The sequence below is a fragment of the Macaca thibetana genome, chromosome 4 (assembly GCF_024542745.1).
Source record: "Macaca thibetana thibetana isolate TM-01 chromosome 4, ASM2454274v1, whole genome shotgun sequence".
Lineage (NCBI taxonomy): Eukaryota > Metazoa > Chordata > Mammalia > Primates > Cercopithecidae > Macaca > Macaca thibetana.
The window spans coordinates 154007807-154032249 of record NC_065581.1 but is presented as its reverse complement, the minus strand read 5'-3'; the positions used below and the strand labels follow the sequence as shown (position 1 = coordinate 154032249).

The 24443-nt window shown below is 40.3% G+C and overlaps 2 protein-coding genes across 2 annotated transcripts in view; one reads left to right on the top strand and one right to left on the bottom strand.

Annotated features, from left to right (window-relative positions):
• REV3L (REV3 like, DNA directed polymerase zeta catalytic subunit) overlaps nt 1-24443 on the bottom strand; it is a 659986-nt gene that overhangs the window by 358882 nt on the left and 276661 nt on the right. The window lies entirely within an intron of this gene.
• SLC16A10 (solute carrier family 16 member 10) overlaps nt 1-24443 on the top strand; it is a 146202-nt gene that overhangs the window by 83434 nt on the left and 38325 nt on the right. The window contains exons 2-3 of the mRNA XM_050789063.1: nt 3420-3564; nt 8022-8475. Of these exons, the coding sequence (XP_050645020.1) occupies nt 3420-3564; nt 8022-8475 (599 nt within the window). The remainder of the gene's footprint in view (nt 1-3419; nt 3565-8021; nt 8476-24443) is intronic.

Sequence of the window (24443 nt, the reverse complement as noted above, 5' to 3'; positions counted from 1 at the left end):
TATTCAGTAAACACATAAGTCTGTAATTTTTAATATTTGGTATAACAGTAGATTGAAATCCACAGTAATTCACAAAAACTTATGCAAGGTTTTTTTTTTTTGAGACAGAATCTCACTCTGTCCCCCAGGTTGGAGTACAGTAGGATGACCTTGATTCACTGTAGCCTCCACCTCCCAGGTTCAAGCAATTCTTGTGCCTCAGCCTCCTGAATAGTTGGGATTACAAGCATGAGCCAGCAAGGCTAGCTAATTTTTGTATTTTTAGTAGAGACGAGGTTTCTGCATGTTGGCCAGGCTGGTCTTGATCCTGATCTCAGGTGATCTGCCTGCCTTGATCTCCCAAAGTGCTGGGATTACGGGCTTGAGCCACCGTGCTCGGCCAAGGTATTTTTTCTTGAAAAATCTTCCCTCATATGAGCAGTATATGCAGTATAAGGATATGCTCTTGGGTTTCTTGACGTGGTCTAATATTTAGTGTTGGCCCCTTAATTATAAAAGTGCTTTTATCTAAAAGTAGATGTTAGTTGTCAGGCAATGTTTGCTATAAAAAAAATTAAATAAAAAATAAAAGTAGATGTTAGGATGTTTTCTTCTGGCCTGCCTAGTATTTATATTAGATTCTTTCTTTTCTTTCTTCCTTTCTTTCCTCCTTTCTTTCTCTCTCTTTCTTTCTTTCTTTCTTTCTTTCTTTCTTTCTTTCTTTCTTTCTTTCTTTCTTTCTTTTTTTCTTTCTTTTTTTCTTTTCTTTCTTTCTTTCTTTCTTTCTTTCTTTTTCTTTCTTTCTTTTCTTTTCTCTTTCTTTATCTCTTTCCTCTTTCTCCTTTATCTCCCCCTCCCTCCCTCCCTCCCTCCCTCCCTCCTTCCCCCTTTCCCCCTTTCCCCCCTTCCCCCCTTTCCCCCTTCCGTCCTTCCGTCCTTCCTTCCTTCCTTCCTTCCTTCCTTCCGTCCTTCCGTCCTTCCGTCCTTCCTTCCTTCCTCTCTCAGCTGCCCAGGCTGCAGTGTACAGTCACACGATCTCGGCTCACTGCAACCACCATCTCCCGGGTTCAGGTGATTCTCCCATCTCAGCCTCCTGAGTAGCTGGGACTACAGGCACCTGCCCCCACGCCTGGCTAATTTTTGTATTTTAGTATAGACGGGGTTTCACCATGTTGGCCAGGCTCGTCTGGAACTCCTGACCTCAGGTGATCAGCCTACCTCGGCCTCCCAAAGTGCTAGGATTACAGATGTGAGCCACCGTACCCAGCCTAGATTGTTTCTTAAACACCACAGATGTCTGAACTTTTTTGAATGAAATTAAATTATTAGAGATTAGTAAAATTTTGTATAAGATAGTAGACTAAAAAATTCTTACTAGGCTGGGTATGGTGGCTCATGCCTGTAATGCCAGCAATTTGGGAGGCCAGGGTGGGCCAATTGCTTAAGCCCAGGAGTTTGAGACCAGCCTGGGCAACATGGTGAAACCTTGTCTCTACAAAAGATACAAAAATTAACTGGTGTGGTAGCACACACCTGTAGTCCCAGCTACTGAGGAGGCTTAGGTGGGAGGATGGCTTGAGCCCAGAAGGCAGAGGTTGCAGTGAGCCAAGATTGCAGCACCACACTCCAGCCTGGGTGACACAGCGAGACCCTGTCTCATTTTTTTTTTTTTTTTTTTTTTTTGAGACGGAGTCTCGCTCTGTCGCCCAGGCTGGAGTGCAGTGGCCGGATCTCAGCTCACTGCAAGCTCCGCCTCCCGGGTTCCCGCCATTCTCCTGCCTCAGCCTCCCGAGTAGCTGGGACTACAGGCGCCCACAACCGCGCCCGGCTAATTTTTTGTATTTTTAGTAGAGACGGGGTTTCACCGTGGAGACCCTGTCTCATTAAAAAAAGAAAATTTAACCTGTCTCAAGCTCCCCATACTGTAAGGCTCTAAACGTCTTGGTTGGATTGTGCTAATATATTTGGCCAATCAGCTCCTTCCTACCGTCTACTTTTGAACCCCTATCACCACCATTTAAGTCAAGATGACAGTGTTTACACAATCTCTTCACTGTATTTTAAGATTAGTCTTCTTTCTGGTGAGGGAAGACAGATAATAGAAATATGGCTGACTGACTGGGCCATGGCTCACGCCTGCAACCCAGCACTTTAGAGGCCGAGGTGGGAGGATTGCTGGAAGCCAGGAGTTCAAGACCAGCTTGAGTAACAAAGTGAGACCCTGTCTCTACAAAAGAAACACACAAAAAAGAAATACAACTGACTAAAATATATATATAATTTAAAAACGTAAGAAGGCAAAAAATTTCTGGGCTCAAGGTGGGTGATCGCTTAAGCCCAGGAGTTCAAGACCAGCCTGGGCAACCTGGCAAAACCTCGTTTCTACAAAAAAATACAAAAATTAGCCAGGCATGGTGCTGCACACCTGTGGTTCCAGCTACTTGGAAGGTTGAGGTGGGAAATTTGCTTGAGCCTGGGCTGTCAAGATCACAGTGAGCTGAGATCGCACCACTGTACTCCAGCCTGGGCAATGGAGTGAGATCATTTCTCAAAAAAAAAAAAAAAAAAAGGCAAAATATTAAATTATTAGTATGATAAAGTTTCATTTGGACTTAATATGAAATTCATTACTAGAAATGATGATCATTTGCATAGGGCTTAACTACCTTTGCTAAGAAAATAGAGTAATATACTGGGAGACTCCCAGAGCTTCACAGAGCTTCAGGGTCATCTACCAAGACAGACAATTTGTTGTCATCATCATTGTTAAAACTCTAAATTATTAAGTGCTTGTGTGCCAGATACTGAGGTTTATGTGCACTTTCTCTAATCTTTAATAATTCTAGAAAGGTATTTATTTGATCCATTTTCAAGATAAGAAAACTCATTCAGAGGGGAAGTAACTTGACCAAGGATATGTTGTAGTTGTAGAGCTGGGAATATGACTCATGTGTGTTTTTTCCACAGCTCATTTTCACTTAGGTTCCATTAGTTTATTTTACTTTTTTAGGAGGACTTACAGACTTGATTTCCTTGGCGAAGTCAGATCACTCATTTCTTTGGCACATAATTATGATTATTTGTATTTAATATTTCTTTTTTTCTTGTTGGTTTTCATTTTTTGGGTTTTTATGGAATCTGACTTCTGATTCTCAATTTTTTTATTGTGAAATATAACATACCTTCAGAAAAGAAGATTAAACATATGTATGGTTTTATAAATAATTATAAAATAAATACCCAGTAACTATTATCCAGGTCAGCAAATATTCTACTAGTGTATGAGTCAATTTCCATGGCAAAAGAACTAAGCTTAGGCGCTATACTAAAAAAAAAAAGCTAAAAATAAAATTTTTCTAAATGTGTATTATATCAATGGAATAAGTACAAATATAACTTACCATGTCATAATTCCTCCCACCCTTTCCCCTCTTTTACAGCATGGGTAGGTTCTCTCTCCATGGGGATGATTTTCTTTTGCTGCCCAATAGTCAGCATCTTCACAGACCTATTTGGTTGTCGGAAAACAGCTGTCATGGGTGCTGCTGTTGGATTTGTTGGGCTCATGTCCAGTTCTTTTGTAAGGTAAGGACTTGGTTTTTTCATGTTGCTTTTTAAAAACTGTTAAATGCCTTAAAGTTTTAATTTAAGAAACTTTGTTTCTTAAATTCAAAATTCAAAAATTCTTTGTTTAATTTACAAACAAAGCTCCTCCTTTTCATTTCTTAAAACTTTAAGCAGTATGACTTATAAAACAAACTGTTATCCATAGCAGCAAATCAGAGCTTGAGAATTTGAATGCTTTTTTTTCTTTTAATGCCTAAGACTTAGACATCAATCAGGATATATGTGTTTCCTGGTGCATGGAAAAATGTTTCTCCTTATCTTTTTCTTCTATTCACATAAAAATCCCAATGGCACTCAAGTTATAACAATAAGTTATCTAAAATAGCGGCCTTAGTTTAAGGTCCTTTCAGTCTGAGGCCCACGGGTTACAATACGTGCTGTTTTAAAGTAGCTGTTCATAGGCTTGATATGAAATATTTTTATTAATGAGACCAAAACCTTGCCATTTATTCCAACCCAGATAGAGAATTCCTGTCTGTTCTTTAAAAAAAGAACATGCTAAAATTTTAAAATATCATGGCAAAATGAAGTGGTCCAATGTACCTTAAAATAAAACTTAATGTCAGTGTACTTCTCCTTTATCTATTAGAAAAGGGATCCGCAGCCCCTGTGCCACAGACTGGCACGGGTCCATGGCCTGTTAGGAACTGGGCTGCACAGCAGGAGGTGAGCTGTGGGTGAGCAAGCAAAGCTTCCTCTGTATTTATAGCTGCTTCCTATTACTTGCATTACCACCTGAGCTCCACCTCCTGTCAGATCAGCGGCAGCATTAAATTCTCCTAGGAGTGCAAACCCTATCGTGAACTGTACATATGAGGGATCTAGGTTGCACTCCCCTTATGAGAATCTAAATGCCTGATGATCTGTCACTTTCTTCCGTAACACCCAGATGTTACCGTCTAGTTTCAGGAAAACAAGCCCAGGGCTCCCACTGATTCTACATTATGATGAGTTGTATCATTATTTCATTATATATTACAATGTAATAATATTAGAAATAAAGTGCACAATAAATGTAATGCACTTGAATCATCCCTAACCAACCTCCCCCGACCCCATCCGTGGAAAAATTCTTCCTGAAACTGGTCTCTGGTGCCAAAAAGATTGGGGACTCCTGTATTGGAAGAAAAGATGCAGTGCACTGAAGAGGGACTAACCATAAGGAGCAGATGGGCACATAACTGCATGGAGCACCTCTCCCTGCAGCTCTGGTTCTCCTTGTAAGTCCCTTGCGTTGGTAGAATAATCCTCAGTTAGAGAAACACTGATTTAATATGTAGCTCTGGCTAACAGGAGGTGCTTAAGAAGAAAACCTCTTAAGATCATTTCTATCCTTTGTCTCTACTTTAGTGGTTTATCTTCATTTCCTGCCTCTTTCCTGTCCCTAGCTGTCTTCATGCTGCTTTAGTTGAAAAGCATTAATGTGGTCATTAAGGAAAAATAAGTCAAATTTACATTTGACTTTTTATTTTTAAATATTTAATCAACAGGATCCTTGGTTTTACTCATTGCCACTCCCCACACCCCAACACACATCCCTTCCTCAACTCTAAAGTGAGCCTCATTCTTTCGTATTTTCTTCCATCTAATTTAGACTCCAGCCTGGGTGGCAGAGCGAGACTCCGTCTCAAAAAAAAAAAAAAAAAAAAAAATTCTAGTTGGATTTTTAAAAATTATATTTATTTCTTTGTAGAAAATAGATATTTTCATATTTAAAGTACCTTGATGGGTTTTTTCTTCTAAAATTGTTTTTTTTTTTTAAAAAAAGTTTTGATTGGAATAAGATTCTGTGTAGGTAATTCTGTGAGATGATTTATTTTAGCAGCAATATAATATTTACATTATTATTAATGTAATTAATGTTATTAATACCTCATCAGATAGCTTCTTTGATCTGGAAGCTTACAGGTACCTATTGTCAGTACCTGTGGCTCTGCCACTTGCCAAATGTATTACAACTCCAGCTGTGGTCGAGAGGGGACTGAGAGGTAGACAGCTTATGTAATTTACTACCTAGTTTGTTAACCAAACACACATACAAAGCAATGTTTTTCAAATTTTTCTGACCACTGAGCAATAAAAATTATGACATATATTTTGATGTGACCCAGTTCTCTCTCTCTTTTCTGTACCCTCTAAGTGAAACAAAATTTATTGAAACCAAAATTCCCTTACTATGTGTAATATTCTCATATTTTCTATTAAATGTCATTATTTAGCCTGCTGGTCAAAGGCTACTGAAACTTGAGAGCAAGATACAGGAGCAAGGGGAAATGTGGTATAGATTCTGAGTGTCGGGTGGCAGGTCCATTTTTCCTCTAGTTCCTGTTCTGCCTTCTGAGGAAAACCTTCTCCAGCAACTTAGGTCAATCACACCCATGTCCCTTCTCTGAATCCTTTTTACATGTATGATTGGTATCCGACAGCCTTACTCATTTACATTGCACTTATTCGGCTGCCAAACATCACAGACTGGAACCATCTGTTCCTGAAGGGAAAACCTGGAAGTGAAAAGGGTTCAGCAGCAGTGAAAATGCCATCGCAAAGCTCATTACTTCACTCTGTAGAAGGGAGAGGCTCTGTGGTTTTCCAGCTGAGAGCATTACAGTACAGTGGTACAACTGTATAGGAACTGATGTTCCTGATGATTCTGCTGTGAATAGTATTTTTAATATACACTTTGAAGAAGGCAGAGAGGAATGTACAATAGACTTAAAATTTTTTTCTTTAAAATTGTTAAATAAAAACAAATAAGCACTTTACGTAAGTTACAATTATCTGGAAAACTACTTAGGTGGAAAAACTGATACAGAATGAATGAAGCATTAATTTCTGTTTTGTTCTGTGTTGTATTATTATTATTTGGGATAGGTATCTTGTTTCACTAAGCAGACTATGAATATCTTGAAGGCAGAACCACATTTTTTTTTTTTTTTTTTTTTTTGAGACAGGGTCTCACTATTACCCAGGCCAGAATGCAGTGGTGTGATCATAGCTCACTGCAGCCTGGATTCCTGGGTTCAAGCCATCCTCCTGCCCCAGCTTCCTGAGTAGCTAGGACTACAGGCACATGCCATCACACCCAGCTAATTTCAGCTATTTTTTTTTTTTAAGTAGAGATGGGGTTTTGCTATGTTGCCAGACTGGGTTCAAGCCATCCTCCTGCTTTGGCCACCCAAAGTGTTGGGATTACAATTGTGAGCCACCATGTCTGGCCAAGGACCAAATTTTTAATATTCTTTTCCACAACATATCTGGTACATAGTAGTTGCTTAATATGTTGGCTAAACAAAGAGTGGAGATTCAGTAAAGGGTGATCAGAGTGAGGTGAGATTAATTTGGGAAACCCTAGAAGTGCCTCTTGAGTCTGATCTGAAGGTGGTGCTAGCTGTGGATTAATAGAGGGAGAAGGGCATCTCAGAGAGAGGATTGCCAACATGCCTTAATTTTATCAGATTCTAGAGTTCCTTATGATTACCTCAGCATGTTGCTAGACTAGCATTATTGTCCAAAATTTAATTATTAACCAACTTTATCTATCTTACTTTCTAATAAATTGTTTGCTTTTACTACTGATAGCCTTTTCAAAAAACTTTAACTAGTTTTGTTCTTTACCGTAATTGTTTCAAAGAACATAATGATACGATCCTTTATCTTCCTAAGAAATGTGCAATTATTTGGTTAAACTAGAAGATTATTTAATCCATTATTCTTTTGACACACGCATGGCCTTACAGCTTACAAACTGAGATCACTAAAAGGAATACACGTAATTTAGTCTTTCTGCAGTCAGAATATGATTTCTTGTTACCTTGCACAATATTGGGAACAGTGCAACACAGGGCGAAGGTTGGTCTACAGCCCTTAGGCCAGCAAAAACAGGCACAACTGCGCCTCTGTGCAAATGTTCCTGACATAACCTTGGGGAAAAAATATAAAATGCAGCCTTTTCTTTTACTACCTTGTTTGGTAAGTACCTGGAAAAACTCCATGAAATAATTAGTTTTCATAGTTAATTCTAACTTTTTAAAAAAGTGTTTCATTGAGACTAGGTTTTTGGTTTGTTAATTGAATCACTGTTGATTTTACTCTTCCTGGCACCAACCTTTATTTCTGAGCTGTGGAGAGCACAGTTCTTACTCAGTGCTGTGTGCGTCACCTGAAATCCACAGAAAGAGGAGGCAGAACAAAATCACTGATGACGTTAATGGTTATTTTTCACACATTCAGATTAAATTAAAATATGTTTAGTGCTACATTCTTGACTTACTGAGTTTTTCCCTCATTTTGGTTAACTTTTACTTGTAGAAAATATGTTGATGAACAAAAACCCACTTTTACTATAAGGTTTTATTCTACCAAGCACACAGTAACAATATTGAAAGCTGCTTTCCATCTTTTTCATCTTTATACAGTTCCATCGAGCCTCTGTACCTTACCTATGGAATCATATTTGCCTGCGGCTGCTCCTTTGCATACCAGCCTTCATTGGTCATTCTGGGACACTATTTCAAGAAGCGCCTTGGACTGGTGAATGGCATTGTCACTGCTGGCAGCAGTGTCTTCACAATCCTGCTGCCTTTGCTCTTAAGGGTTCTGATTGACAGCGTGGGCCTCTTTCACACACTGAGGGTGCTCTGCATCTTCATGTTTGTTCTCTTTCTGGCTGGCTTTACTTACCGTCCTCTTGCTACCAGTACCAAAGATAAAGAGAGTGGAGGTAGCGGATCCTCCCTCTTTTCCAGGAGAAAGTTCAGTCCTCCAAAAAAAATTTTCAATTTTGCCATCTTCAAGGTGACAGCTTATGCAGTGTGGGCAGTTGGAATACCACTTGCACTTTTTGGATACTTTGTGCCTTATGTTCACTTGGTGAGTATGCTCCTTCACTGATCATGAATATTACTATTTCATAAAGAAAAACTTCTTTGAAGAGAAAGATAGGTCAAGTTAAAGTTGGCCTCAAACATTATCCTGGTTGTAATTTGGGTATTTTTGAAATGAAAGGTCTCTCAAGACAATGTCAATACACCATCAGACCACTAAACAGAGAGAGTATGTTTCATAGTGTGCTTTGGTATTTTAAAAACCCCGCAAACCCAGCCAGACACCATGGTGCCTTTCTGTGGTCCCAGCTACTAAGCTGAGGCAGGAGGATCGCTTGAGCCCAGGAGTTCAAATCCAGCCTAGACAACATAGAGAGACTCTGCCTCTAAAAATAAAATAAAAGTCCCCAAACAAATGCATTTTTTTTTAAAAGGAAGGCTAAAATATTGGAACAAATTGCATTCAATATAAAACATTTGATAAGTCTCTTTTTCTTCATATGGCTTTTATCAGGGACAAAGTTAGCGCTGTGATTTTGCTACCGTAAGTAAATTGTGTTGCAACCAGTGTAGAAATTAGGTAATTAGCAAAAAAGCCATGACTTTGATACAAAGAAGCATTACATCTACTTGTGGTACACTTCTGGGAAAATGGGAATTCTATTCAGAGGAATATCTGAGAAAAGTTACTCAAGTTCTAAATGAGGAAAGAGAGCTACAGTTTTATAGGAAATGAGTATTTCAAGTGCTCAACCAGTTTATATTGTTTATTTCTATTTCAAAGGCAAAATTCAGCTTCGTTATACTGAAATAAGAATAATTAGTGTCTAGGTAGGGGTTGGTGGCTCACGCCTGTAATCCCACCACTTTGGGGAGCTGATGCAGGAGTTCAAGACCAGCGTGGGCAACATAGGGAGACTTCATCCCTACCTGGGGAAGAAAAAAAAAAATAGAAGGAAGAAGCAGTATCTAAAGTATCTGCCCCAGCAACGTTTGTTCAAAAGTGTTCATTATGTTTCTTCCTTTTTTCTTACTTTTGTGGCTGAAAATGTGTTCACAGTTCACCATAAATGATAAAACTGACATTGGCGCACATATTTGTATGTTTGTGAACTTGGATTTTTTTCTGGCTTACAGTCTACTTTTGGAGATTTGTGCAGTTTTTCTTTAGTTAAGAAATAAGTATAAATATAACTTATTTGTGGATCATCAGGCTACATCCTGATCTGATAGTCCATTTTCATACTGTTAGGAAGGTATAGCTGAACCACCTTAAGCTAAGTTTCCTGAAATATAGATCTGTTGTGACAGGATTAACTTTACCAGCCAACCTCTTTCATAGCTTCTGTAGTCAAGATAACATTTATTGGAGAACATTTATTGTGTCCTTTCTCAAAAAGATGAGTAGAAATGCTTTTTCTTTTTTTCTTTTTTCTAGACAGGGTCTTGTTAAGTTGCTCGGGCTGACTTCAAGCAATCTGCTTGCCTCAGCTGGGATTACAGGTGCAAGCCACCACACCCAGCTTTAAAAAAAAATTATCTTTGGTACTACCACGTGAACACACCCACAGAAATCAGTAACTCAGCTTTGCTAATACTGGACATTTACCCAAGGAAAAGTGGTAGATGACTGCCTAATTATTTTTGGTTATATGTTTATAATTTGTAAATTAATTTCACATATATTACTTCATGTGACTTTCACAATAAACCAGTAAAGCAGATAAAATAAATATTAGCTCCAATTTTACAGACTGAAAAACAGATCTATCGTTAATAGAGACGTTAGTGATTTTCCAAGAATTACATGTCAGTAAACAGCAGAGCAGGAGTTAGTTCTCTTCCACTGTGCTTATCTGGTAGCAAATTCAGTCTACAGTCTTAATAGCATATTGGGCCACTTCCCTGGATATATTACCAAATGTGTCCGTCTTACTGGGGGAAAAAATGAGTATGCCTAAGGAAATTTAATAAACATGTTATTTCTTCAGGTAAGTCAAATTTCATAGTAGAAGGTGGTTAGACAATGTTACAGATACTTTTGTGGTCAGGAGATGGCAAATCAGATGGTGCACAGAACGGTAACGTCTCTGTTAATTCTGTTAATAAACCATGCCTTTTTTCTGCTCTGCCTTCTTCCAGGCATGTTTTCTTACAAAATATGTTGATATTTTTCATTTGAGATTTTCTCTTTCTCAACCCATTATGGCACCAAATGCAGCATGGTAGAGGAAAGATCAGATAGCTAAATGCCATACAGGTGTTTAAAGCTCCTCTTTGGTGATGTACTGAGTTTGTCACTTTGTTGTAATTTAAGGTTTGAATTATGGATACTTAACCAGGAATGGGACACTAGTTTCCTCCTTATACAGGGAAAAGGTGTCTCATATCCTTCAAAAGACTAGTAAAGTAGATGATGTTCAATTCCTACTAAACCCTTTATTGACTGTTGAGGGGACACATATATGAGGCATAAAAATTTGCTCTGAAGGAGCATAAACCTAGTATATGTAATTAAAAATGGCTACAGTTTACAAAGCACTTTTACATACATTCTCTCATTTAATATTCACAACAATGCAATACCTGTGGCATATCCTCTTTATTTCGTGGATGGGAAGACTAATGCCCGGAAAGATTACATAACTTGCTCAGCCAGGCACAGTGGCTCACGCCTATAATCTCACCACTTTGGGAGAATGAGGTGGAAGGATCACTTGAGCCCAGCAGTTCAAGAGCAACTTGAGCAACATAGTGAGATTCCATCTCTACAAAAAGTAATTTAAAAAAATTACCCGGTCATGGTGGTGCATGCCTGTAGTCCCAGCTACTTTGGAGGCTAAGGTAGAAGGATCGCGTGAGCTCAGGAGGTCAAGGCTGCAGCGAGCCGTGATGGTGCGACTGCACTCCAGCCTGGGTGACTGAGTGAGACCCTATCTCTAAAAAAAAATTAAAAAGTATTCTAAAGGAAGAACAGATTGAACAACTTTTAATTTATTCGTCTCCTCCTAGTGGCAGGCTTTTAAATATGGAAGGTGAAGAAATAAAGAGCCAGGTGTGGTGGTACACACCTGTAGTCCTAACTACTCAGGAGGCTGAGGCAGGAGGATCACTGGAGCCCAGGAGTTCAAGGCTGCGGTGTGCTATGATTGTGCCACTGCATGCCAGCCTGGGTAACACAGCAAGACTCTGTCCCTAAAAAACAAATAATAAATAAAGAAGTAACTTGCTCAAGGTCACAGAGATAGTGACTGATAATTATTAGTGTAGTACTTTTATGTAAGTGGCGGTATTGTATAGTGGTTTAATAGTGAAGGTTCTGGGCCTGGTGCAGTGGCTCACCCCTGTAATCCCAGCACTTTGGGAGGCCAAGGCAGGTGGATCACCAGAGGTCAGGAGTTCGTGACCAGCCTGGCCAACATGGTGAAATCCCATCTCTACTAAAACTACAAAAATTAGCTGGGCGTGATGGCTTGCACCTGTAATCTCAGCTACTCAGGAGACTGAAACAGGAGAATCACTTGAACTCAGGAGGCGGAGGTTGCAGTGAGCTGAGATCGCGCCATTGCACTCCAGCCTGGGTGACAAGAGCGAAACTCCATCTCAAAAAAAAAAAAAAAAAAAAAGTGAAGGTTCTGAAGTAAGACAGATCTGGGTTTAAATCCTGGTTTTGTTTCTTACTAGTTGCATAACCTTGGACATCCTCTGTAAGCATCAGTTTCCTCATCTATGGAGATAAACCCAGTTTTGCAGAATTGTGAGGATTAGATAAAATATGTGTGAAACATCTAACTGAGTTCTGGCAAAAAATGGGAGTTATTTTAATGTAAGACAATGTGATTGCCAACTGAGTGGTTTTAAGGAATGAGATAGAAGATTTTAAAAGGAGAAAGATAATATCCATTTGGAAAAGTGATTTTAAAAAGTTTCATAGTGGGCCAGGCGCCATGGCTCACGTCTGTAATCCCAGCACTTTGGGAGGCCGAGGCGGGCGGATCATGAGGTCAGGAGATCGAGGCCATCCTGGCTAACATGGTGGAACTCCGTCTCTACTAAAAATACAAAAAAATTAGCCGGGCATGGTGGCGGGTGCCAGCTACTCGGAAGGCTGAGGCAGGAGAATGGCATGAACCCAGGAGGTAGAGCTTGCAGTGAGCCAAGATCGGGCCACTGCACTCAAAAAAAAAAAAAAAAGTTTCATACCATTGGAGTTGGGCCTTGAGCATGAGATTCTGTGTACAAATCAGATCTTTGATCAACTAGGAAACTAACTTACCAGTTTAGGTCTTTGAAGATTCAGAAGTACAAGGGAGTGCTGTCACTGCTATGTTAAAAATTCTAAGATCTCATTAGATTGTACATGATGATTTGAGAGAGAATATGTATGCTTGCTTTCAAAGTGAGGTTGGAGGTTTGATCTTGTTGTAGTTGACTTTTCACAATGAAGAATTAGATTGCCTCCTGGAAGCTAATTCACCTCTCTTTTAGGCCTACCCACTTAAAATCTTTTTTAGAAGGGTACAAATCTTACAGATCGATTTAGATGAGGCCTAACTTTCTAAAAACGATTCCTAGTAGCGGCTGTGTCAGTTTTTATGACTTGCCCCTTTTGCCTGAGAGTTGTTTTGTTTTGTTTTCTGGAATCTTTTGTTTTGTTTTGTTTTTGGTTTTTTTTGAGACAGAGTCTTTCTCTGTCTCCCAGGCTGTAGTGCAGTGGTGCAATCTCGGCTCACTGCAATCTCCACTTCCTAGATTCAAGTGATTCTCCTGCCTCAGCCTCCCAGTAGCTGAGATTACAGGCGCCTGCTGCCATGCCCGACTTAATTTTTTGTATTTTTAGTAGAGACAGGGTTTTGCCATGTTGGCCAGGCTGGTCCCGAACTCCTGACCTCAGGTGATCCACACGCCTCGGCCTCCCAAAGTGCTGGTATTACAGGTGTGAGCCACCGCGCCTGGCCTCTGGGTTTCTTTTCTTTTCTTTTTTTTTTTTTTAATGACTCCTCTGACTCTGGTTTTTCTCCATTTAGCTTTCAGGAGCATAAACTATCTTGGTTTTCTGCCTGCCTCCACATCACTCCTCCTTAGTTTCTTTGCTCACTTCTTTTTCCCACTGACCCCTGAATGTCAGCATGTCCTAGGGCTTGTCCCTGGTCTTTTTCTCCATGTATTCTACTGGTGGTTTCATCCAGTCTCCTAAGTTCATACATCATGTTTATGTCAATGACTTCACATTTATAATTCTAGTCCAGACCTTTTCCCTGAATCCTCCACCAGAGCTGTATATCCAGCTGCTTACTTAGTATCTCCACTTGGGTAACTGCTAGCTTGTTTCAGACATATCCTAACCCTGAGGTCTTGATCTTACCCCCTAAAACTTACTCTGCCCCCAGCCATCCTCATCTCAGGAGTTGGCAATTCCACCCTTTCAGTTGATCAGACTCAAAACTTTGGAGTCACCCTTGGCTCTTCTTTCTTGCACACCATAGTCCTGATCCAGTCAAGAAATCCTGGTGGCTTTTCTTTCAAAATATATCCAGGATCTGACCACCTCTTACCATCCTCACTACTCATACCTTAGCCCAGGCTACCACGTACCCCTAGCCTGGATCACTGCCAGAGCCTCCTAACTGGTCTCCCTGTTCCTTCTCTGGCCCGTGTAGTTTGTTCTCTATAAGAAGCCACAGGCATTCTTTCTAAATGTAAGGCACCCTGCTCAGAATCCTTCAATGGCTTCCCATTTCTCTAAGAGTAAAAACCAATATCCTTACAGTGGCCTTCAAGGTCCTCCACAATCTGGCCCTCACTACCTCTCCGAGCTTCCATCCCTGTCCCCTTGCCCACTCTGCTTCTGCCATTCACCTTTTCATGGGGCTCACCCTGACTACCTGCTTGAAACTTCCTCTGTCCCTTTTCCCCTGAGTATTCCCAAACCCCTCCTATTACTCCTTTTCTTTTTTTGTAGCACTTAATACTTTCTAACATATTATCTATTTTACTGCTTTATTGTGGTCATTGCTTACTATCTGTATATTTACATGTCTGCTAGAATGTAAACCCCACAAGGGTAAGGATCTATTTCATTCAATGATAGATCCCAAGCATCTAGCGCAGTGCCTAGCACACACTGGGTGCTCAAATATTTGTTGAATGACTAAATATATTCTGGATCAGTCTAAAGTGACACTGTGTAAGTAATGTTCACTTTTTCACCATTTGGATCTTTAAAATTCTCTACTTTGATCCTATACTGATTTTTCACATTCTGTACTTGCAGGACATGGTGTTATTCATATTTATTCAATACCCATTCAACAAATAAGCTCAAACTAAGCAAACCTCAGAATAATTGAGTAACCAGTAATGCTGTCCGTTGATGGAGGAGAGAGTTGGTGTGTTTTGCTCTGATTCACTTATGCCTTTGCTGAAATTTTAAGATAAATAGAAGAAATTTCTGGTCCCTCAAGCAACTGTGTCTTCAGTAGCCACTGAAAAAATCTCAAAGAGTCTGGAGTGGTGTGTGTAAGAATAGGTTGCAGGATGCAGAACAATAGCCAGGCCTCAGGTCTACATAGCTTTGATTGAGCATTGAACATAGGGCCTCATGAGGTAACTGATAAATGCCAAACATGACAATGATAAATGCCAAATATGACAATGATAAATGCCGAAGAATGACAGTGACAAAAATAATGAAGTTACCAAAAATGATGATAACTTTTCTCATTGGCATGAAATGCTCCATCCCCAATATGAAGCTGATTATTTAGTTTCAGTTACTCTCTTCTCTCTACCCTCCTACTCAACTTGAAGATCAACTACTTAGTACCTGTGTTCTTTGACTCTAGACCATATCATTGGGTCAAATTTCAGTTTTTAAATTTTAGGTCCACATGGTTCTCTGTTAAGAAGATGACTGACTCATATATTGAAATCTGTAAAATATGTATTCATTAGCCTTTTTTAAAAGCTCCCTTATAAGTGGGTTGACTTTGTGGCAGATAGTAATTGACTGTTCTCAAAAGAAATTTTGACCTGGTAGGAAGATTCCATTTACCTGATGCTATGATTAAAGACAGACAGATCATTTGCTTGCTAGCAGGGCAATTAGGTGGACTTCAAGTCCACTAATAATTGGAAATGAATTTTTTTGTTTTTTGAGACTGAGTCTCATTCTGTCACCTAGGCTGGAGGGCAGTGGCGTGATCTTGGCTCACTGCAACCTCCGCCTCCTGGGTTCAAGCAATTCTCCCGCCTCAGCCTCCCAAGTAGCTGGGATTACAGGCACCTGCCACCACGCCTAGCTAATTTTTGAATTTTTAGTAGAGATGGGGTTTTACCATATTGGCCAGGTTGGTCTCAAACTCCTGACCTCAGGTGATCTGCCTGCCTTGGCCTCCCAAAATGCTGGATTACAGGCATTAGCCACCGCCCTGGCCACGAATTGTATTTTTAAACCAGAAATGAAAATTTGAGGCTAATAAGTCAGTACAAGGAGCATGTGAACCTCAAAAGGTATTTTTTAGCTTTCAGTAGTGCCAGATGCTGCCAAGGATCAGTCAACACTGGAATGTAGCTATTGGACCTTGCTAGGCAGAGCACCTCCATTTACACTGTGGTCAGAGCAGCAGTACTGCTCCAAGCCAGAGCTAAGGGCACTGAGCCATGCAAATAGGAACAGCATACAAGCCTTCATCTCTCTGTGGCTTCCTCAGAGGGAGATTCATGTAACATTTGCCAAGAACTGATTATGTGTCAAGCACTTCCCCAAAATCTCACAGAACCACCACAAGGATGAGTGTAATAAATAACACATACTTAGAGCCAAGGAAATAATTCTGCAAAGCTGTGCTTGTTCAAAGTCATTCGCTTTATGCTTCAAGTGGGATTTGAATACAGGTTTCAGACAAATATGTCTGAAATATACTCTTTTTATGAAGGAGTCTGCGTTCCTTCATGACTAATCCAGAGATGGGAGTGCTGCTATTTTCAGCCATACTGGGCCTACACCAAAGATTGCTTTGCATGTTTCCCTTCTATTCTCTCAAAACTAAGAACAGAGTCCATGTTGAGCTGTTCCAGCACTCAGAGCATGCTTCACAGCCAGGGAGAAAACTCTGGAGGAAACCAGCTTTTGTTTTGATATAATTAATGGGAATGAGAAAATATCTATACCCTTCTTTTCAGCCCCAACTTCTCTTTTGAAATCTAGTACGTTGTGAATATGAGAAAACTGAGGCCATGCAAAGTTACTTTTCACAACCTGTGACAAACAGAACATGGACCATACATAGCTTCGTGTTCAATTTTGCTTTCTACAGTAAACATTAAGCATAGCAGAAGAACAAAAATGGACATATACAAATTTATAGCAAGATCTATCCTTTATTTGATTAACATAAATACTATTGTAGGAAAATGGAAAAAGGTAAACTGCTTGAAATTTAGTCACATATAAACGCTCCGAGGCCACTGGTGGATCATTAGTCTCCTGAGAGAGCTCTAAAGAATTAGTATGTTGGAAAACTATTCCCTCTTGCTAATGTGTAAATTTCACCAGTGGGATTTTTTTTTAAGACAGGGCCTCACTCTCTTGTCCAGGCTGGAATGCAGGGGTGCAATCATACCTCACTGTAGCCTCGACCTCCTGGGCTCAAGCAATACTCCCACCTCAGCCTCCCAAGTAGCTAGGACCAGAGGTGCACACCACCACACATGGCTAATTTTTAAATTTTTTGTGGAGATGGGGTTCTCACCACATTGCCCAGGCTGGTCTCAAACTTCTGGGCTCAAACAATCCTCCTGCCTTTGGCTCCCCACCAAAGCACTGGGATGACAGGTGCAAGCCACTGCACCTGGCCTTCACTAGGTTTTTCATTTTGTTTTGCATGTGTCTCAGGTTTTATTTGATAAAATGCAGTATACTTTGAATCATCTCAAATTTCATTTCTAATATGGACATTGGCATGTCTCAAATCTTTGGATTAATAATCAAATTAAAGTTTGTTCAAGTTTGAGGAACCTAAATTTAGCCAATTAGATAAGGGTCCTTTCATGTTTTTATGTCAACTAGAAAATAAATTGTTATGATATGGGATGAATAGAAATAGAAATCTTAATTTGAAGAATCTTCCCCTTGTGAGGCTATACTAAGTGGCTTTTGCCTGACATTGACAAGGTGGTTTTGGGTTGTGGAGAGAGTTGTCTGATCCATTGAGAGTACATTTCTTACCTTCAATGTCTAGGGCATCCTTTGGGAGAAGCCCTTGCAGTCACTGACTCTAAGGATCATAGAGCATAAGCATAAGTAGGCCTTCTTACGTATTCATGTCGTCAGGAAGGGTCTTCAGCACCCAGAGTTCTAGCGGCTGCACATTGCTGATGTGTTAGCCCTCAGCTGCCCATGTTGCATCTATTTCCCCCGTGCTTCCCCCCTTTCTATCCCTATTGTTAGCTCTCTGGCTCTTTTGCCCCTCTCCCCTTGGGCAGCTTACTTGTAATTACAAAGTTTATGTTCCCTCATAACAGATTGTAAAAGTGCTCATTTAAAGGGCAACGCGCACCAATTTGGAGGTGTATAACTGCAAACACGGAATCCCTCTGTCTCTGTTATGCAATCCCGGTATCTCTGTATCCGTGTTAAATTGAATTGACGCTTTTTTGAAGTAAAATGGTAAGAACAATGGCAACATCTAGGCTTCAGAGCATAGTTTAAGATTTTTGCCCAATCCGCCAACCCATGCAATGGTGTGCTTTGTCTAAAAGAAAACCACAGGTTTCTTGTAGACAAATATAACATTAATTTCCCGCATTTCTTTTTGATTTAACATTTTTTAACATTTTAGTTAACGTTTTTATTAACATTTTAGTCTACAAGATGCTTCCACATTATCTGTCACTGGAGTCTCGGACCACCATGTGAAATGGGCAATATCAGGGCTTCTGTCTAGCAAGAAAAGAACCAGAGTTGGGGTGGCGGAACAACTGCTCAGGGTTGCAAGAATGGTACATGGTGCAACCAGCGCTTGAGCTTGGGTCTTCTTACAAGTGTGGCTTTTAAATAACATACTTAAGTGCCTGCCAAAAAAGTGTAACAGTAACTTAGGACCTGAAAGGCATTGTACAGGTCATGTATTTGCACTCCTCCCCCTGCCCTACAAAAAAAGAAAGGTAAAGGAACTAAGGCACAGAATGGTTAAGTTGCTGGCCAAAAGCCAGTTATAAAAGTAGCAGAACTGGGTGTAACACCCAAGAACATCCATGGAAAATAAATGGAAGCTTATTACAGCCCAGCCTGTGAATATGTACATAGAAACAGAATGTGTATGTAGAAACAAAATGATTACAGGAGTGAAATTAGTTTCTGTCCGAACCCTGGTCAACTCATAGGGTTCACTTCCCAATCAGGAGGTTGCTTTGCCATTTTGACATGATGCATTTTCTCAGAGTTGCCAACAGCAGTTGCACTGTCTTTGTTATCTTTCTTTCATGGATCTATTTGGAGCTCAGGGACAAGGTTGTTGTGCAGCAGATTGTCCCTGACAATGCAAGGCTCACAATTGTATCCTTGTAAACCAAAGGTCACTGTACACTCGGCCAGGAATGGACTGCTGAAGGTGACCTCTCCTTCATGTTGGTTGGTTTACCTCTGTTGGTTGTGTTTATCTCTGTTCACTATAAGGTTCTGACAGAAGCAAAGTCTTGGGCCCCATTACATGTCCCCAGCTTGGTGGATGATGGTTGTAGAGTGCTGGAAACGTTTTTATTGATTTAAAATGGAGTTATGTAACTGAAGAGTTGCCCTATCTCTGTCTTCGTAGCACTGCAACCAATTAAAATAGAAAGGCTTAGAATGTTAATTCTGTTTTTGGCCTAGAGGCTTAAATACTAGGGTTTAAAAGTTTCATTTACTTTCTCTCTCCCTCTTTCCCTCCCTCCCTTCTTTCTTCCCTCCCTCCCTTCTTCCCTTTTTCTTTTTTCTTAGCTATACAGAATACTTTGCTACTTTGCAAAACGAAGAGTAATTACATTGCTTTTTCATCAAGATTTTCAAATTTAAGTAATTTTGTTTTTCTATTTTTCATTCAAAAATAGGCTTACAACATTTCCTTGACACCAGGATATATATATATATATTTAGAGACTGGGTCTTGCTATGTTGTTCAGGCTGGCCTTGAACTCCTGGTGTCAAGTGATCCTCCTGTCTCAACCTCCCCAAGTGCTAGGATCACAGGCATGAGCCACTGTACTCAGCCTTTGTTAATCTAAATATGATAATTTACCCACTGAGATTCATGTGTGCTGATTAAATTTACTCTCAATCCCTATATGTATTTCTTGTATTTTTGTTGTTGTTATGTGGCCTGAAAATGTTTCCTTTATTTATTCATTCCCTTTGCAATTAACTTCCAAAAAGGCTATGAAGATATTTACGCACATATATGTTTTCTGATTCAACTCTCATGGTAACCTTTTATAAGGAAAGCAGCGCTAATAGTGGTTCTCCTACTAATAGATATGAACACCGAGGCTCAGAGAGGTTTAAAAGGTTTGCCTAAGGTTGCACAGTTCAGTAACAGGGTTGCCATTAGAATAAATTATATTTAAATTAATTTATTGTTGTTTGACTTGCTCTAATTATAAATCAGTTAAACAGATTCAAGTATTCATTTGAGTGTCTATTGTGTGCCACAGACATTCTAGATGTGGGGATACAATGCTAAGAACAGATACTTTCTCACACATAGCTCAATAAACAAGTAAGTTCATAAAGAAACAAAGCAATTTTCAAATAGTGATATTTTCTTCAAAGAAAACAAAATGAGATGGAAGGTGATGGTAAGAAATGGTAAGAGACAACTTTAGCCAGTCAGGGACAACTTCATTGAAAAGCTGATAGTAAGTACATCTTTTGGGTGAAGGGTAGTATTAGGTACTTTGAAGATACAAAAATAAGACAGCTTTCTGTTGCTCTTGGGAGGCCTGTAACAGAATTTCTCAAGTCTCTAAGGCCAATCAAGAGTTGGATTTTTTAATCCAACTTATTTTTATTTGATGTATTATTAAAAATCTGCATGTCAAAAATGAAAATATCTTGCATACTTTGCTGTAGGACCCAATCATTGTTTCTTCTTCATATACTGTATTAGTCTGTTTTCACACTGCTAATAAAGACTTACCCAAGACTGGGCAATTTATAAAGAAAAAGAGTTTAATGGACTCACAGTTCCACATGGCTGGGGAGGATTCACAGTCATGGTGGAAGATGGAGGAGGAGCAAAGGCACGTCTTACATGGTGGCAGGCAAGGGAGTATGTGCAGGGGAACTGCCCTTTATAAAACCATCAGATCTCATGAGACTTATTCACTATCATGAGAATAGCACAAGAAAAACCCGCCCCCAAGGTTTAATTACCTCCCACCAGCTTGCTCCCATGACATGTGGGGATTATGGGAGCTATAATTCAAGATGAAATTTGGGTAGGAAACACAGCCAAACCATGTCATTCTGCCCCTGGCTCCTCCCACATCTCATGTCCTCATATTTCAAAACGAATTATGCCTTCCCAATAGTCCCTCAAAGTCTTAACTCATTTCAGCATTAACTCAAAAGTCCACAGTCCAAAGTCTCATCTGAGACAAGGCAATCCCTTCTGCCTGTGAATCTGTGAAATCAAAAGCAATTTAGTTACTTCCTAGATAAAATAGGGATGCAAGCATTGGGTAAATACACCCATTCCAAGTGGGAGAAATTGGCCAAAACAAAGGGGCTACAGGCCCCATGCAAGTCTGAAATCCAGTAGGGCAGTTATTAAACCTTAAAGTTCCAAAATGATCTTCTTTGATTCCATGTCTCACATTCAGGGCACATTAATGTAAGAGGTGTGCTCCCACGGCCTTGGGAAGCTCTGCCCCTGTGGCTTTGCAGGGTACAGGCTCCCTTCCAGCTGCTTTCATGGGCTGACATTGAGGGTCTGCAGCTTTTCCAGATGCAGTGTAGGCTGTTGGTGGATCTACTATTCTGGGGTCTGGAGGACGGTATCCCTCTTCTCATAGCTCCACTAGGCAGTACCCCACTGGGGACTCTGTGTAGGGGCTCCGATCCCACATTTCCCTTCCACACTGCCCTAGCAGAGGTTCTTCATGAGGGCCCTGCCCCTGCAGCAAACTTCTGTCTGTACATCCAGGCATTTCCATACATCCTCTGAAATCTAGGCAGAGGTTCCCAAACCTCAATTCTTGACTTCTGTGCACCCACAGACTCAGCACCATGTGGAAGGTGCCAAGGCTTGGGGCTTGCACCCGCTGAAGCCATGACCTGAGCTGTATCTTAGCCCCTCTTAGCCATGGCTGGAGCAGCTAGGATACAGTACACTAAGTCCCTAAGCTGCACACAGCATAGAGGGGCTCTGGGCCTGGCCTATGAAACCATTTTTTCCTCCTAGGCCTTCAGGCCTGTAATGGGAGGGGCTACCTTGAAGGTCTGTGGCATACCCTGGGGACATTTTCACCATTGTCTTAGCAATTAACATTGGGCTTCTTCTCACTTATGGAAATTCTGCAAATTTCTGCAGCTGGCTTGAATTCCTCCCCAGAAAATGGGTTTTTCTTTTTCTTCTTATTATTTTATTATATTTTAAGTTCTGGAATACATGTGCATAATGTGCAGGTTTATTACATAGGTATACATGTGCCAGCCATGGTGGTTTGCTGTACCCATCAACCTGTCAGCTACATTAGGTATTTCTCCTAATGCTATCCTTCCTGTAGCCCCCCATTCCCCTGACCAGCCCTGGTGTGTGATGTTCCCCTCCCTGTGTCCTTGTGTTCTGATTGTTCAGCTCCCACTTATGAGTGAGAGCATGCAGTGTTTGGTTTTCTGTTCCTGTCTTAGTTTCCTGAGAATGATGGTTTCCAGCTTCATCCATGTCCCTGCAAAGGACAGGAACTCATCCTTTTTATGGCTGCATAGTATTCCATGGTGTACATGTGCCACTTTTTCTTTATCTAGTCTGTCATTGATGGGCATTTGGGTTGGTTTCAAGTCTTTGCTATTGTGAATAGTGCTGCAATAAACATACATGTGCATGTGTCTTTATAGTAGAATGATTTATAATCCTTTACCAGTAATAGGATTGCTTGGTCAAATGGTATTTCTGGTTCTAGTTCCTTGAGGAATTGCCACACTGTCTTCCACAATGGTTGAACTAATTTACACTCCCACCAACAGTGGAAAAGCATTCTTATTTCTCCACATCCTCTCCAGCATCTCGTTTCCTGACATTTTAATGATTGCCATTCTAACTGGCGTGAGATGGTATCTCATTGTGGTTTTGATTTGCATTTCTCTAATGACCAGTGATGATCTTTTTTTATATATGTTTGTTGGCTGCATAAATATCTTCTTTTGAAAAGTGTCTGTTCATATCCTTAACCTACTTTTTGATGGGGTTGTTTTCTTCTTGTAAATTTGTTTAAGTTCCTTGTAGATTGTGGATATTAGCCCTTTGTCAGATGGATAGATTGCAAAAATTTTCTCCCATTCTGTAGGTTGCCTGTTCACTCTGATGGTAGTTCCTTTTGCTGTGCAGAAGCTCTTTAGTTTAATTAGATCCCATTTGTCAATTTTGGCTTTTGTTGCCATCGCTTTTGGTGTTTTAGTCATGAAGTCTTTGCCCATGCCTATGTCCTGAATGGTATTGCCTAGGTTTTCTTCTAGGGTTTTTATGGTTCCATTGCATCAACAGGCTGCAAATTTTCCAAACTTTTATACTCTGCTTCCTCTAGAACACTTTGCTGCTTAGAAATTTCTTCCAACACATACCCCAAATCATCCTCTCAAGTTCAAAGTTCCACAGATCTCTAGGGCAGGGACAAAATGCCACCAGTCTCTCTGTATAGCAAGTGTGACCTTTACTCCAGTTCCCGACAAATTCCTCATCTCCATCTGAGACCACCTCAGAAGCCATTCAACAGGTCTCTAGGAAGTTCCAAACTTTCCCACATCTTCCTGTCTTCTTCTGAGCCCTCCAAACTGTTCCAGCCTCTGCCTGTTACCCAGTTCCAAAGTTGCTTCCACATGTTTGGGTATCGTTACAGCAGCACCTCACTACCCAGTACCAATTTACTGTATTAGTCTGTTCTCATGCTGCTAATAAAGACATACCCGAGACTGGGTAATTTATAAAGAAAAAGAGGTTTAATGGACTCACAGTTCCATATGGCTGGGGAGGCCGCACAATCATGGCAGAAGGCAGAGGAGGAGCACAACCAAGTCTTACGTGGCAGGAGGCAAGAGTGTGCATGCAGAGGAACTGCCCTTTATGAAACTATCATGAGAACAGCACAGGAAAAACCCACTCCCATGATTTAATTACCTCCCACCAGGTTCCTCCTAGGACACATGGGGATTATGGGAGTTACAATTCAAGATGAGATCTGGATGGGAACACAGCCAAGCCATATTATATACTTTATTAACTACTTATCTCTTCTAATAATATACTAGTGTTACTTGGTTCTCATGTGGTTATTCTTCTTACTACCTTTTTTGGAGATGAAGTCTCACTATGTTGCCCAAGCTAGTCTCAAACTCCTGGGCATGAGCCATCCTCCCATGGTTGCCTCCCAAAGTGCTGGGATTACAGATGTGAGCCATCACACCTGGCCTCATGTGGTTATTACAGTGAATGATTAAGATACCTTCTCTCCTTTACTTTGTCTCTACTTTTTCTCAGATTTTTTTCAGTGATGTCTATGCTTTTCTTGTTTTCTAGCTTTTCTAACATTGCATTTATTTTCCTTCAGATCTCAACATCTGCTGCAATTTGACTATTCAGGTTAGTGACAATTTGCCCATTTATCAGTTTTGTGCCTTAGGCGGTATTCACCAGCATTCTCCTACTTGAGATGAATAAGGATCTTTATTTCTCTGACCACTTGTTTGCTCATTCATGTGAAGTTTAGTATTTACAGAACACTTTCATCAAAACAAGCTAGTTTTTTCTTTTCAAAATA